At 40.5% G+C, this 16,965-nt stretch overlaps 1 protein-coding gene across 2 annotated transcripts in view; it reads left to right on the forward strand.

Annotated features, from left to right (window-relative positions):
• Dnaaf9 (dynein axonemal assembly factor 9) overlaps positions 1 to 16,965 on the forward strand; it is a 102,237-nt gene that overhangs the window by 13,402 nt on the left and 71,870 nt on the right. For both annotated transcript variants that reach the window (XM_090352060.1, XM_090352059.1), the window contains exons 2-7: positions 197 to 276; positions 2,633 to 2,752; positions 8,689 to 8,813; positions 9,662 to 9,758; positions 11,092 to 11,198; positions 15,044 to 15,121. In XM_090352060.1, coding sequence (XP_090208186.1) covers positions 197 to 276; positions 2,633 to 2,752; positions 8,689 to 8,813; positions 9,662 to 9,758; positions 11,092 to 11,198; positions 15,044 to 15,121 — 607 coding nt within the window. The remainder of the gene's footprint in view (positions 1 to 196; positions 277 to 2,632; positions 2,753 to 8,688; positions 8,814 to 9,661; positions 9,759 to 11,091; positions 11,199 to 15,043; positions 15,122 to 16,965) is intronic.

Below are 16,965 nucleotides of genomic sequence, written 5' to 3' on the forward strand. Positions count from 1 at the left end.
TAGTCCTAAGACCACTTGTATATAATCTCGTATATAATCTCTTCCAAAAATTGAAGGAAAGGAATCTCTTCCTACCTTTCAAGTATGTATTTTTATCTCTAGCAAAGTTTTCCCTCTTTTCATACCTTTAAGGACTTGCTGCTCTTCTCACAGACTGTGCTGGCCCTCAAGGAACTGTTTTCTGTTCTTGTTGCAGTGGTAGTCGGCTCCGCCAGGTTCAAAACATCCTGACCCAGAGCAGCAAGTCTCGGCCTGATGGAATCCTCTGCATCCTAGGTCAGTACTTTAGTACATCTGACAAGGTGGTACTCATGGGTGTGGTAGCCTGGATTCTTATTTATAGGAATAACAGTTTCATTTGAAAGCAGGTATGTTTATCCACCAGGTACAAATATGCAATCGATGAGGAATGAGTATGGTACTCTATCATGACCAGGGTCCCAGTCGGAGGCTACCAAATCTCTGTAAGGAGTATGGGCACATTTCATCCTGATGAGTCTTTGACAAATCTAGGCATAAGAGAATGCCCATTTGCTATATGAGCTCCACCTGTTATTTACCAGACTTCTGCCAACAAATTATCACCCTGCTTTTTTTTATTTGTGCATGTGCCAGTCCTTGGGCTTGAACTTAGGGCCTGGACACTGTCCTTGAGATTTTTTTTTTTGTCAGTCATGGGGCTTGAACTCTGGACCTGGGTACTGTTCCTGAGCTCTTCAGCTCAAGGCAACCACCCTACCCCTTGAGCCACAGCCCCACTTCCTGTTTTCTAATGGTTAATTGGAGATAAGAGTCTCAACGTTCTTTACTGCCCAGGCTGGCTTTGAACCATGATCCTCAGATCTCAGCCTCCTGAGTAGCTAGGATTATAGGCGTGAGCCACCACCACCCAGCTTCACCTTCCTTTTTTTTTTTTTATTGTCTTGTCTTATTTTGAGTTGTAGAGGTTTTTTTCTTTAATTTTATTAACATAAAGGTAATGTACAGAGAGTTACAGTTGCATCAACCCCCCCCCTTTTTTCTTTCTTTTTTTTTTGGTTAGTCCTGAGGATTGACCTCTGGGCCTGCATATTGTCCTTGAGCTCCTTTTTCTCAAGCATAGAACTTTATATGTGAGCCACCCTCACCACTTATAGTTTTTTCTGTGATTGAGATAAGAGTCTCAGGGACTTTTCTGCCGGGGCTGGCTTCAAAACTGGATCCTCAGATCTCAGCTTCCTAAGTGTCTAGAATTACAGACATACAGGAACCACCTGTGCTTGACTCACCAACTTTCTTGATCTCCCTAATAAAGGTAGGAGAGAATGCTAACCCCCCTACTGTAACACTTAAACAAAGCTTGCCTGTATATTCTCTCACAGAACATACTTTTGCTTTCAAAATTATTTTTCTATCACTTTCATGAAAAAAATAATACTGTCATTGCAAGATAAACAGTGTCTTTGTCCTCATTCCCCTGAAATTGGTTGTTTTAATAAATATGGGTGAGAGAGAGATTAGTGGAATATGGAACTCTTACTATTCTTGAAGCTCCTTTTGCCCAACTTTTTCCTCTTAGCCTCACATATACAGCTTTCTCTTACCCTTGAAACTTCTCTCTTGCCCAGAGCTCTACTATTAGAACTCCACAGAAACCTAGAAACAGGTAGTATGTATTCGTTATGCATTAAAAGGCAGTTAATGAAGCGAGTATAATTTAATTTTCTCTTTGTCTCTGACCTAGACTTACTAAAGAAAAGGCTTTTAAAAGACCATTTATAGGGCCGGGAGTTTGGCCTAGTGGTAGAGTGCTTGCCTAGCATGCACGAAGACCCAGGTTCGATTCCTCGGTACCCCACATACATAGCAAAAAGCCAAAAGTGGTGCTGAGGCTCAAGTGATAGAGTGCTAGTCTTGAGAAAGTCCAAGGACAGTGCTCAAGCCCTTGAGCTCAAGCCCAGGACTGGCAAAAAAAAAAAAAAAAAAAAAAAAAAAAAGACCATTTATAGGCACATATGTCACTATACTCTTGTATCTAGTTCAGTGGTAGGCTTTGTTCCTGATATGTGTAGAGTTATGATTGTTTCTAGTTCCACTCAGTTATTCTCTTCTTCATATCTTTTTATTGCTGTTTTTGCTTTTTTGAGGCAGGGTCTTGATATATAGCCCAAATTTACCTCAAACTAGTGACTCTGTTTACCTCTCAAGTTCTATGATTATATGTGCATATTACCACTCTAAGCTGTGACTGTTTTGTATTGCCACTGTAGCAATGATCAAAATTTAGTAACTATTTAGTCTGATTAACTGAAAATATTGTAAGATCTTTACCAAACCATGGAAGACCATATTTTTGTTCCTTTTGCTCTCAAGAATTATAGAAATTAGTAACTATTTGATTGTCCCACCCAAATAGATCTTGAGGTCAAAGTAAAGGTATTAATATTGAGAGACCTGCTCCTTTCAAAGAGAGTTGCTCAGTCTAGTTTCTAGCATAAAACGAGACCGAGCCACTGATAAATAATAATAAATTATTTATCATAATAATTATGATAAATTATTATCATAATTTTACTGACCTAGGGCAAATTATTGGGACTCATTTTACCCCTTAGTATAGGACAGCTGATCAGAGTGTTTTTTTGCTTTGCAGGAATTGATAGCAGGTACAATGAAGGCTGCAGAGAACTGGCAAATTATCTTCTGTTTGGTTTATATAATCAGAATACCAGTGACTTTGAGAAAACAGGATTTTCTGAAGAAGTCCTAGATGGTAAGTCTAGTAAACTGAAAAAAGAGTGTGTAATTTCTTTCTTTCTTTCTTTCTTTCTTTCTTTCTTTCTTTCTTTCTTTCTTTCTTTCTTCTTCTCTCTCTCTCCCTCTCTCTCTCTCTCTTTCTCCCTCTCTCTCTCTCTCTCTCTCTTTCTTTCTCCCTTTCTCTCTCTCTCTCTCTCTCTCTCTCTCTCTCTCTCTCTCTCTCTCTCTCTCTCTCTTTTTTGGGGGGGGAATGTGTCCGTGTGCGTGCGTGCCTGTATGTGTGTGTGTGTGTATGCATGCATGTATGCATGTGTTCGCATATATGTGTATGTGTTTGTTCTCATGTGCTGATATTGGTCTTTGAACTCAGGGCCTGAGTACTGTTCCTAAGCTTTTGTGCTCAAGGTTAGTGCTCTACCAGTAAGCCATAGCTCTACTTCTGAATCTTTTGGGTGTTTAATTGGAGTTAAGAGTCCCACAGACTTTCCTGCCAAGGCTAGCTTGGAATCTCAATCCTCAGATCTCAGCCTCCTGAGTCACAAAGATTATAGGTTGTGAGCCATTACTGCTTGACATGGTTTATTTCTTTAGATACTATTTCATGTGTTTCTCTAGTTCCTGGTGTTGCAATTTGAACTCAAAGAGTTATACTTACTAGGTAGGTACCCTGCCACTTGGCACACATTTCATGATCTACTAGCCCTATTTCATGGTCTTTTAATTGAAAAATATGTTCAGATTTAAAGTAGTCCAAAGGCACAATAAACTTGCTTATTTTTTTAAAAATAAGGATAAAGAGTTCTCACTATTATGTTGAAAGTTGACCCTTCAACTGGTAGTAGAGCTAGAGCTCTATCACTTGAGCCACAGTACCACTTCAGGCTTTTTCTGTATATATGGTACTAAGGAATTGAACCCAGGTCTTTGTGCACACTAGGCAAGCACTCTACCACTAGGCCAAACTCCTGTCCAGAACTCTTATTTTTTAACTATTAAAAAGAAATAATTAAGGCCTTCTTTTCTGTTGATCCATATGCTGGATAAGAAGCTACTAAGAAGTAAGTTTCAAAATATATTTCCTGGAGCCAGGTGCTTCTGGCTCACATCTGTAATCTTATGAAGCTCAGATCTGAGAATTGGGGGAAAGAAGTAAACACACACACACACACACACACACACACACACACACACACACTTTTTAAACTAGGTAAATTGGCTTTGGGAAAGAAAGCCTTGGCAAGGGGCTAGTTTTTATGCAGGTTCATGTTATATACTGGTGTCCAGTGAAAGCACTGACGATTGTGAGGCAAGGATGAGATTGCTTGCTGTCTTGCAAGGAAGACTTCACGGGGATCTTCAGTTCAGGAACAAAGACTCTTTGTCTTGCTGACTTTAGGAATTGTTTTTTGTGTGACTTTAATTCATGACAACATCTGTGACAACAATGCAGCCTTTCTGTTCCATTCTTCTTTGCTTGGCTGTGAGACACTGCCTGCTGCTGTGGGCTGTTACCCAGGAGCTATCTCTGATATCACATACTTAGCATCATGAGTTATCTACCAGATGGGTCAGAAGACACAATAAAACGGGACAAGACACAGTCAGCTCTTGTGAGGGCAGCTGGGGGAGGTAAAAGCAAATATTTAATGTGAAATGAGCTTGCTAGAGTCTAATGATTTTCAGCTGAGGATAGATTTGTTCCCCAGGAGACACTTGGCAATGTCTAAAGACATTTTTTTTATGTCCACAGCTGGACACAGGTGCTATTGGTATCTAATGGGTAGCAGCTAGGGGTATAACTATACATCCCACAATTCACACCCCCAAAATGTCTGTGTGTGTGTGTGTGTGTGTGTGTGTGTCTGTCTGTGTCTGTGTGTATGTATGTGTTTTGTTGATTGTGGGGCTTGAACTCTGGGCCTGGGCACTGTCCCTGAGCTCTTCAGCTCAAGGCTAGCACTCTACTACCACTTTGAGCCATAGCACCACTTCCAGTTTTCTGTTAATTGGAGATGAGTTTCTTGGACTTCTGTACTCATCTGGCTTTGAACCATGATCCTGAGATCTCAGCTTCCTGAGTAGGATTACAGATGTGAGCCACCAGTGCCCAGCTGTTTTTTGTTTTTAGTTTGTTTGTTGTTGTTGTTTTGCAAGTTCTTACTACATATCCCAGTCTGGTTTTGAACTCTCAGTCTTCCTGCCTCAGTATCTCTAGTGCTGGGATTCCAAAGGGCACCACCATACCCAGTGGCAAAGAATCTGACCTAAACTGTCAATGGTAACTAGGTTTACAAACCCTGTTCTAATGTACATGAACATAGTGTTTATACTTATTGCCGGAGCCAGCGGGCAGCGAACTGAGGTTCCTGACTTAGGGGATAGGGACTTGGAAAAGAAGAAAACAAGAAAAAGATGGGGTCGGGAGGACTACAGCTCAGGTCAGCAGCCCAAGACTGCAGCCTAAGACTACAGCCTAGGGCTGTAAGCTTAAAACTGTAGCCTCCTTTATTTCAAGTTCCAACATTAAATACTTTTCTTAAAACCAGGAAACTGCCAGGGGTTACATTCGTATAAAACAGCAATCAAGTCTCAAATAGAAGCGATTGACATAGCCCAAAGTCATCATGATAACAGCTTACTTCCTTGGGTACTCAATTGTGCAGGTCCAAGGTCACTGACCCTACACTCGGCCTCCAACACCTTATAAAACTAATTGAATGGCCAGGAATCTGATCTAGTGGTAGAGTGCTTTCCTAGCATGTACAAAGATCCAGGTTCAATTCCTCAGTACCACATACATAGAAAAAGTCAGAAATGGTGTTCTGGCTCAAGTGGTAGAGCTCAAGCCTTGAGAAAGTCCAAGTACAAGACAGTGCTCAGACCCTGAGTTCAAGCCCCCAGGACTGACAAAAAAAATTAATTAATTGAAACTTTCTATTTTACCAGGAAGTTTAGAAAAAGTTGAGTGAAATTATTCCCATTAATTAAAAAAAATTCAAATTTGGTTTTAGATTTTGATTTAAAATTTTCTCCCTTTATATAGCATCTGCTGATTTAGAATCTTGTAATTTGTTCCAGCCACACATTTCCCTGAAACCAAGGTGACTAAGGGAATTAGTGCACTGCTATTAAGGAAACAGTTTAAATTTCCAAAGGTGCTTTTTTACTTATATTTATATTGTCACCTGGCTCAAAGGGTGCATTTTACTCCAAATTATAAACTTACTTTAAAATCCAAAAGTTAAAAACTTAAAATCACCAGATAAATGCTTCTACATTTCAATTCTAAAAGACAAAAAGTATTTTACATTTTCACTTCATTCTCATGTACTTCTTTCTTTTATCTGACTCTGTACTCTTAAACTTGTATTCATCATAGTGACATCAGTCTTTTGAGAATTTGAGAATACTTAGGTTTAGCCTAAGCTATTGTGTTCTACCTGCTTCTGGCTTCTAATTATTTTAGATTACACTTTAGAGTTTAGTTCTTAAAACCTAAGTCTTGGGGCCAGGAGTTTGGCCTAGTGGTAGAGTGCTTGCCTAGCATGTATGAAGACCCAAGTTCGATTCCTCAGTAGCACATACATAGAAAAATGCTGGAAGTGGTGCTATGGCTCAAAAAGTAGAGCTCTAGCCTTGAGAAAGCTCAAGGACAGTGCTCAGGCCCTGAGTTCAAGCCAGGTCTGACGAAAAAGAAAAGTAAAAAAAAAAAACAAACCCTAAGTCTTTCTCCGTGACACATACTCTTACTCTTCAGGAGTTAAGTCTACAGGTGATTTAGGACTGGATTATTGGAGGAAGGGAAGAGGAGGAAGCATAGTCCTGTGAGATTGGGGTGGAGGATGACCTTTTCTTCCCTTTGCTGCCATTTGACTCTAACACTTCCCCCAGAGTCCACAGTGAAAAGCTGTGTTTCTGAATACTCTGGACAAGCCAGGTATGGAGCAGAGTAGCTTAAAAGACCATCATCATGGAGCTTTGTTTTAGGCCACCCAGTCTTGTGGTTAGCTGGGGTTAATGTTTACTGAGATTTAGTGTGTTTTCATATAGTGTGGTCTGTCACACTGCACTGCTGTGTTGGCATTGATAGACCTGCAGTATTAGACACTATCTTCCTCACCCATGTACTTTGGCATCTCTAGCACCTAGCAACTTCTTGCTTCATCTTTTTTTTTTTTTTTTTTTGGTGGGTCTTGGGGCTTGAACTCGGCCTGGGCACTGTCCCTGAGCTCTTCAGCTCAAGGCTACCACCCTACCCTTGAGCCAAGCCCCACTTCCCGTTTTCTAGAGGTTAATTGGAGATAAGAGTCTCAGGTCCTTGGGGCCAGGAGTTTGGCTTAGTGGTAGAGTGCTTGCCTAGCATGCACAAAGACCCAAGTTCAATTCCTCAATACCACATACATAGAAAAAAGCCAGAAGTGAGGCTGAGGTTCAAGTGGTAGAGCTCTATCCTTGAGAAAGTCCAGGGACAGTGCTCAGGCCCTGAACTTAAGCTCAGGTCCTTTTGTGTCCAGGCTGGCTTTGAACCTTGATCCTCAGATCTTAGCCTCCTGAATAGCTAGGATTACAGGCATGGGCCACCATGCCTGGCTTCATCTTCTTAAAGGCAGGCCTGGGGGCTATGTTCTTAGGAGCTATGAAATGAATTCTTGATGTTTCTTCTGGAAGTCTGAATGCTTGCATTTTCAAATTCAGGATACTTTATTATTCCTGCCACATTCAAGGCTCCTTTTGTTTACCTGGGTTTATTTGTACCCTTGGGATTTATGTTATTTACATGACCAACCAAAATCAATAGTTGTTCCTTAAGTTTGTGAGGTCCTGATATATTTATAGATGCTCCTTTCACTTCTGCTTCCTTCCCCCCAGCCTTTCCTGTGAACAGAGTTCATTGCCATGTATAGGAATCCTTCCAAAAAGCTGACAGGCAATGTCCAGGCCCACAATTATCTGGAGCCAGATGAGCCATGGCCAAGAGTTTTCAACACTGATGTCTGTGGAGGAAAAGTCACTACCCTGCTTGGTGCTGTTTCCTGCTCTTATAGCCATGGATTCTTTTTTTTTTTTTTTTTTTTGGTCAGTCCTGGGCTTGAGCTCAGGGCCTGAGCACTGTCCTTGGGCTTTCTCAAGGCTAGAGCTTTACCACTTGAGCCATAGCACCACTTCGAGCTTTTTCTGTGTATGTGGTACCAAGGAATCGAACCTGGGTCTGCATGCATGCTAGGCAAACACTCTACCATGAGGCATACTATTGGCCCTGTAGCCATGGATCCTATATAATATTTGTTTCTGCACTGAAGTACACAACTGAGTTTAGTACTACAACTTGAACTATATTGGGCTTTGCAAGACACAAATATTTCAGGAAATGAAGCCTATTTGATGAAGCCTAATTGTGTACCTATCTCATCTAAAAGACCACAGTGGTGGGAGCATTGTACAGGGTATAATATTAAACCCATGCTGTCACTATCTGACTTTTGAATCCCATTAGCTGATTAAATAATTTTCAGGGCCGGGAGTTTGGTCTAGTGGTAAGAGAGCTTGCTTAGCATGCACGAAGACCTGAGTTTGATTCTCAATACCACATATACATAGAAAAAGCCAGAAATGGTTCTGTGGCTCAAGTGGTAGAGCTCTAGCCTTGAGAAAGCCCAAGTACAACGCTCAGGCCCTGAGTTCAAGCCCCAAGACTGATAAAAATAATAATTTTCAGTTTAAGGTTTTGTTACATTGTTTCTAAAGTAGTTTTAGTGTTTTGTTTTGTTTTCTGTTTTGCTTTTTGTGGTGGTGGAGATGGACCCAGGGTCTTACACATGCTAGACAAGTACTTTATCACTGAGTTGACACATACTCATCCTTTAATGGTTTTAGTAATTTGGGGGAAGGAAACATTTCAAGGAAAAAGACTTTGTATAATACTCTTGTATTTTGATTGTTTTTATCTTACAGATGTGATTATATTGATTAAATCAGATAGTGTCCATCTGTACTGTAACCCTGTCAACTATCGCTATCTGTTACCCTATGTGGCACATTGGAGAAATCTGCATTTCCACTGTATGACTGAAAATGAGGTGAGGTGAAAAAGAGAATTGACACATACTTAAGAAAAGTGTTTGGAATTGGAGGTACTCTTCTCTGTTCTCCTAAAAATCAAGTTGTAGAATATGGTTACACTAGCTCCTTGTTTAAAGTGGAAAGTTTTGAATTTCATATGGAACTTTTTTTTTTTTTTTGCCAGTCCTGGGCTTGAGCTCAAGGCCTGAGCACTGTCCTTGGATTTTTCTCAAGGCTAGTACTCTACCACTTGAGCCTCAGCACCACAAGTATGTGGTACTAAGGAATCGAACCTGGGTCTTCCTGCATGCTAGGCAAGCACTCTACCACTAAGCAAACTCCCAGCCGATTTTCTAGTTGTTAATTGGAGATAAGAAGAGTCTTTAGTGCCTGGGCTGACTTTGAACTGCGATCCTCAAATCTCAGCCTCCTGAGTAGATAGAATTACGGGCATGAGCCATCACACCAGGCTAATATTCTTTTTTTTTTTTTAACCAGGCTAATATTCTTATTTTGTATTCCTTGGTATTCTGTTTCTCTTTGCGTCCCTTTCAAGAGTGAATTAGAATTAGAGATTTGGAATTTTATAGAAATTGTTCACCACTATTGGTTAAGAACTCTTCTTTGCATGTGAATGAGGAATTTAGGGGTGTTGGCCAAGTTTTATTTCCTTCATTTAGGTATTTTGATCCATTTTGAATTTTTTATATGTGCATGATATGAATATGACAAGTATTTCTGACTACTAAATGTCTGCTTCTTGTATCCCTTCATAAAGGCTACTTAGGTCAACCCTGATAAGATATAGGGACAATAAGGAACATTGTATGACAATTCATTACTGTCTGTTTTAATTTGTCTGTAGTATGAAGATGAGGAAGCTGCAGAGGAATTTAAAATTTCCAGTTTTGTGGACATGGTTCGAGACTGTAGTAAAATTGGTATTCCTTATAGCTCCCAAGGTGAGTCTCTGACAGTGGGTTTTTATTAGATGGTATGTAAATTGAATGCCACTATTTCTTTGGAAGCATCCAGATGGAAAACCCCTTGATTCATTTTTACTAAGGTAAAGGATGAAGCAGAATGAAGTTTGGGGAATTTCCAATATAAGCTTGTATTCATACATGCAATTTCCACATCAACACAGCAAACTACTTGTGGCCAAGAAGATCTAATAAAGGATTTAGTGCAATTGACATTTAGTCTGTGTCACTTTTTCCCCCGAAACATAGTCCAGGTTGTCCAGGATGGGCTCAAAGTTGGGTTTTTATTTCTCTGCCTTCAGAGTGCTGGATTTGTGTCTGTCTGTCTCTCTCTCTCTCTCTCTCTCACCCCCCCCCCCGTCTCTCCCTCCCTCCCTCCCACCCCCTCACGCTCCTCTCACTCTCTCTCACCAGTCCTGTGGCTTGAGCTCAGAGCCTGAGCACTGTTCTTGAGCTTTCTTAAGGCTAGTGCTGTACCACTTGAGCCTCTGAACCATTTCTGGCCTTTTCTGAGTATGCGGTACAGTGGAATCAAACCCAGGGCTTCATGCATGCTAGGCGAGCACTCTACCACTAGGCCTTGCTCCTAGTCCCTATATCTTTTTATGTAGGACCTCTTGGTTTGAAAAAAAAAAAAAAAGCAGTAATTTGGATAGATATGTTAAAAAATATGCAGACAGGTTAAAAAATGATGTGTGGAATATAAGAAAAAATTTCAGAGCCAATCCCAGTACTTCTCTTTAGCTTTTTTGGCTCAAGGCTAGTGCTCTACCACTGAGCCTCATCTCTTGCAGCTTTTTGGTACCTTATTGGAGATAAAAGTCTCATGAACTTCACTGCATGGGGCTGGCTTTATACTGTGCAGTGCCTGGATTAGTATAATGGGGAAAAAACTGTATTTGATATTGCTACAAGAAAGAAAACTTTTTCATTTGGTAATTTTCCCTTGAGGAAGTTGGCTCTATTTCCTAAGGGAAAGGAGCTAACTTCAGATCTGTTAATAATTACACCCACTAAATGATGCAAGTCACTTGTAACAGCACAATTTACTTATTTTTTACTTAATTAGGAAATCAAAATGAAAATATAGAACTATCTGAATTTGTCACTTGCTTAGGTTAGAATTTTCCTTGGATTTTATTTAGTATTTCTAGTTTGAATGTATAACTTCTTTTTCTTTGAATGTATTTTGCCAGATGAGGCCTTAGCGAACTTGTGAGAAATGATGTTATCTGACCACATTAGATTGGGTCTAAAGACTGCTGGGTCCAGAGCAGCATTTGATATGTGTTGTTGTATTTGATTCCTCTAGGTCACTTACAGATATTTGATATGTTTGTGGTGGAGAAATGGCCAATTGTACAGGCCTTTGCACTTGAAGGCATTGGAGGGGATGGATTTTTTACCATGAAATATGAGGTGTGTATGAAAAGTAGTGTATATGTTTTGTTTTGTTTTGTTGGTGGGTCAGTCATGGGGCTTGAACTCTGAGCCTGAGCATTGTCTGTGAGTACTTCAGCTCAAGGCTAGTAGTGTTCTACCACTTGAGCCACAGTATCACCTCAGGCTTTCTGGCTAAGTGGAGGTAGGAGTCTCACAGACTTTCGTGTCCAGGCTGGCTTTGAATGGCAATTCTCAAATCTCGTCCTCCTGAGTACCTGCTTGTATGTGGTTTTGTCTGCCACCACTGTTAATTATGAAGTGATCATGCATTATATAGCTCTCTGAAAACCTGACTATTATTTCTCAAGGATGTGGAGTACAATAGAATATTTGAAATGCAAAACAGTTGTTTTTGTGCTGGTCCTGGAGCTTGAACTCAGGGCCCAAACACTGTCCATGAGCTTTCGTGCTCAAAGCTTGCTCTCTACTGCTTGAGCCACAACTCCCCTCCTGGCTTTTTGGTGATTATTTGGAGATAAGAGACTCATGGGATTTCCTACCTAAGCTGGCTTTGAATCCAGTTCAATCTTTTTTTGTTGTTGTGTGTGGGGGGGTGGGTCATAGGGCTTGAACTCAGCCTGGACTCTGTCCCTGAACTCTTCAGAAGGCTACTGCCCTACCCTTGAGCCAAGCCCCACTTCTCGTTTTCTACAGGTTAATTGGAGATAAGAGTCTCAGGTTCTTTAGTTCCCTGGCTGGTTTTGAACCTTGATCCTCAGATCTCAGCCTCCTGAGTAGTTATGATTACAGGCATGAGCCACCACGCCCGGTTCCCCAATTCAGTATTTTTTTTTGCCAGTCCTGGGCATGGACTTAGGGCCTGAGCACTGTCCTTGGGGTTTTTTTCTCACTCTACCACTTGAGCCTCAGTACCATTTCTGGCTTTTTTCTATGTATGTGGCACGGAGGAATTGAACCCATGTCTTCGTGCATGCTCAGCAAGCACTCTACCACTAGGCCAAACTCCTAGCCCCCTAATTCAGTATTTTCAAATTTAGCAGATGAACAGTGACTTAATGAATCTGAGGAAAATGACTCTCTGGAGTACAGATTAGAAAGAATGGCCTGGTAGGTTAGCAGCAGGACCACAGACTCCATGTGCCTCCATAGGATACATACTGACATGACCTGCCTTACCCAGCACAAGAAACCAAGGAAGCAAAGAATTATGTTAGAAATGGGCACATCCTGTTATACCTTAGAAACAAGCCTGAGTAGTATTAGAATCCCTAGGAAATGTGCTTGGCAGGATCATGCCATACTCTAAAGCAGAGCAACATGGGAAGATTGAAAGGGAAGCTACCACTTAGATATGACTTCTTCTGCTCTAAAACAACATAATTTCCCACTGATAACAAGTAGAAGAAGCTCAACAAGGCTTTGGGAAGTAGTTCTAATTCAGAAGTTTAAAAATTTTTTTAATTTTTTTTCTGAAAATGAAGTATGGATACTCTACTTTTTCCTTTTCTTTTTCCATTTGCTTTTTGTTTTTTGTTGTTTTTTTCTTTTTCTCTGGTTCCTGGGGCTTGGACTCAGCTTGGGCGCTGTCCCTGAGTTCTTCAGTTCAAGGCTACAGCCCTACCGCTGGGACTGGGCATTATCCCTAAGCTCTTCAGCTCAAGGCTACTAAGGACAGTGCTCAGGCGCTGAGCTCAAGCCCCAGGATTGGAAAAAAAAATCATGCTTGTAAAATTTTTTTTATTGTACTATTGAAATTTGAACTCCAGTCTCTTATTTGTTAAGCTAGTCCTACCACTTGAGCCCTGCCTCTAGTCCTGGTTTTTATTGGTTATTTTGGACTTTTTTGACCAGATTGGTTTTGAACTATAATCCTGATATCTCAGCCTCATGAATAGCTAGGAATATAGGCATTGAACCACTATCACTCTTCTTTTTCTGCTTTTTCTTTTTTCTTTTTATTGATTGATTGGTTGATTTTTTGTTGTTGTTGTTTTGTTTTGTTTTAGTCATGGGGCTTAAACTCTGGGCCTGGGTGCTGTCCCTGAGCTCTTCAGCTCAAGGCTACCACCCTACCCCTTGGTCCACAGAGTCATTTCCTCTTTTTTTTCATGTTTTTTATTGTAATTAATAGAAGGGTTACATTATATTCACCACACAGAAGGTGCATTACTTCACAAACATTGATACCCTTTCTCATGTCTTGGTCCCCATTTCCCTCCTCCCCACCCCCGCCTCTCATCTTGTTTTTCTCCCTTCCCTATCCCTATTTCAAGTAACCAAATAAGCATATATACAATATATCAGATAACAAGGTGAAATACTGTAACAATATGAGATAACCAAGGGACAGCAAAAGAGGTGAGAGATAACATAGTACATTAAGGACAACAATCACTCATTATATGGCTTTTGTTTCTATATCCTGCCACTTCCTCATTTCTAGTGTTAATTGGAGATCCAAGTCTTACAGTCTTTAGTGCCTGGGCTGGCTTTGAACTATGATCCTCAGAACTCAGCCTTCTGAGTAGCTAGGATTACAAGTGTGAGCCATTGCACCTGCCTTTCTATTTGATTTTTAATTTTTTTTTTTTGGACATGGATCTTGAACTCGGCTTGGGCACTGTCCCTGAGTTCTTCAGCTCAAGGCTACCATCCTACCCCTTGAGCCACAGGTACCACTTCTCGTTTTCTGGTGATTAATTAGAGATAAGAGTCTCATGAACTTTTGTGCAGGACCGGCTTTGAACTGTGATCATCAGATCTCAGCCTCCTGAGTAGCTAGGATTACAGATGTGAGCCACTGTGCCCAGCATGCTGATTTTTAAATTTATTTTTTCTTACTATAAAGGTGATATACAAAGGGATTATAGGTACATAAGTCAGGTAATGAATGACTACAATTCATTTTTGATGATGTCATCCCTTTCTTTCCCAGGTTTTCACTCCTTTCCCTACCCTGCCTCCCAGTCGTGGGGATTGAACTCAGGGCCTGGGTGCTGTCCCTGAGCTCTTCAGCTCAAGGCTAATGCTCTACTATATGGAGCCACAGTGCCACTTCCAGTTTTCTTGTGGTTAGTTGGAGATAAGAGTCTCATGGACTTTTGTGCGTGGGCTGGCTTTGAACTTTGATCCTCAGATCTCAGCCTCTCCTGAGTTGCTAGGATTACATGCATGAGCCTCAGCGCCTGACTTTTCACTACTGTCCTCACCCACAAGTTGTATAGTTCATTTTCAACACCAGTGGGCACCAGTGTTGTATGTGCCCCTATTTGATATTAACTATAGATAGATATTTTTTAAACCATAGATATGTATTATTAAAACATATGGACATGAAGGCATGGGTCAAGTGGCAGAATGCCAGCTGAGCAAACAAAAGGTCCCTGAGTACTTCAAACAAATAAAAAACCTATAATATATTTGGCACTGGTAGTTTATACTTGTAATCCTTGCTACTCAGGAGGCTTAGATCTGAGGATCTGAGTTCAAAACCAGCTATCTATGAGGCTCATCTCCAGGTAACCAGCAAAAAGCTAGAAATAGTGTGTCTCAAATGATAGAGTACTGGCCTTGAGCAAAAAAGTCAAGTGATCAAGACATGTGAAAGGGTATCAATGTATGTGAATTAATGCACCTTCTATCTGGCAAATATCATGTAACCCTTTTACTAATTACAATAAAAAAAAATAAAATAAAAAAAAAGTCAAGTGAAAACTGAGGGCCCCAACTTCAAGCTCCAGTAGTGGATCAAGAAAAGCTTTGATTTACTGTTCTTATAACACCAATTTCTAAACATCAGAAAATAATTCTAATGTTTTAGTGATACTGAATTATTTCAATGTTTTTGCTCTTTATTACAGTTGCAAGATGTGAGTTTAAATCTGTGGAATGTCTACAGCAAGATGGATCCTATGTCTCTGGAAAATTTGCTTTCAGAAGTAAGGAGACAAGCAATCTGATTTAGTGAAATAGAGCAGTTTCTTTCTAGACTGTTATCTTGCTCTGTTTGGGAATGGAGAGAACCTGAGAAAGTGTACTACCTCTTCCTATTCCATTATGAAATGAATGTACTTGAAGTAAAACAGAGGCCTTCTGTCTGGTCTAGGATCTGAAATTTCTTCTAAAGACAATCTTTCTGTGGGAGTAGGCCTTAGTGAAACAGTGTAGATTGTGTTTTTATTGTTGTTTGTTTGTAGTGTGAAAGAAAAAAAGAAAAGATCAGTTGTGGCTTGGAATCAAAGCTTAGAGAAGAGGCTGCAGACTTGTCTGTAGAGAGCTAGAGAGTAGTACTTTTGGCTTTGTGTGCTGTTTGGTCTCTACTCCAACTACTTAGCAATACCATTTTAGCATGTAAGTACCCTAGATAGTGCTTAAACAAGTGAATGGATCTGTGTTCCAAGAGTTACAAAAAAATATGGTCAACTCCCCATCAGTTGTAGTTTGCCAGTTTCTCAGACATTAATTGTTCATCTAAATTTTGAAAATAAATCAGGCTAGGAAAGAACAATTTGCATTAGGAAAACAACACATCAGGGGCCAGGAGTGTGGCCTAGTGATAGAGTGCTTGCCTAGCATGCATGAAGCCCTGGTTTGATTCCTTGGTACTACATACACAGCATAAGCTGGAAGTGGTGCTGTGGCTCATGTGTTAGAGCACTAGCCTTGAGCAAAACGTGTCCAAGGAAAGTTCACAGGCCCTGAGTTTAAACCCCAGAACTAACAATAACAACAACAAAACCCAACAACAAATAAAACTAAAGCCCTGAGCTGGGCATTGATGGTTCATATCTGTAATCCTAGTTACTCAGGAGGCTGAGATCTGAGAATCACTGTTCAAAACCAGCCTGGGCAAGAAAGTTCTATCTCCAGTTAACCACCAGAAAACTGAAAGTGGTTCTGTGACTCAAAGTGGTAGGGCATAAGCTTGAGCAAAAAGAGCTTAGGAACAGCACCGAGGCCCTGAGTTTAAGCCTCTTTACTCCCCCCCCCCAAAAAAAAAACCCCTAAAGCTGTGAAATTGATATTGTGGTAAGCAGCTCAGTAGTGTCTCTCAGTAGACATAGATGAATGTACATAATTATAAACCTGAATATGCATTTTGCTTTTTGAAAATTGGCCCAAATTAACCTCTGTGATGTGTCCCTTTAACTTTGTACTACTCATTTAGTACAGGTGGTATAGACTGTTTACTGTCATTTTTTATAGCCAATACTAATTAAAAGAATAGGAATATGTTAGCTTAGCACTGATGACTCATGCCTATAATCTTAGCTTCTCAGGAAGCTGAGATCTGATGATCCAAGCAGGAAGAATTATGAGACTCATATTTTCAATTAACCACTACATCCTTCCCTACCTCCCCTCACCAAAAAAAAAAAAAAAGACATAGAGCTGTGGCTCAAGTAATATAACACCATCCTTGAGCAAAATATCTAAGGTTCAGTGCCCAGGCCCTGAGTTCACCCAAGTACTAACACCAAAAAGAATACCTTAAGCCTGACACCGGTGACTCATGCTTACAATCCTAGCTTCTGAGGATCTCGGTTCAAAGCCAGGTTGGGCACAAAAAGTCCGTGAGATTTTTTTTGTTTTGTTTTGGTTTGGTTTGGTTTGGTTTTTTTTTTGCCAGTCCTGGGCTTTGGCTCAGGGCCTGAGCACTGTCCTTGGACTTTCTCAAGGCTAGAGCTCTACCACTTGAGCCTCAGCACCACTTCCGGCTTTTTTTTTTTTTTTTTGTATGTATGTGGTACCAAGGAATCAAACCCGGGTCTTTGTGCATGCT

The sequence above is a fragment of the Megascapheus bottae genome, chromosome 18 (assembly GCF_031878675.1).
Source record: "Megascapheus bottae isolate mThoBot1 chromosome 18, mThoBot2.hap1, whole genome shotgun sequence".
Classification (NCBI taxonomy): Eukaryota; Metazoa; Chordata; class Mammalia; order Rodentia; family Geomyidae; genus Megascapheus; species Megascapheus bottae.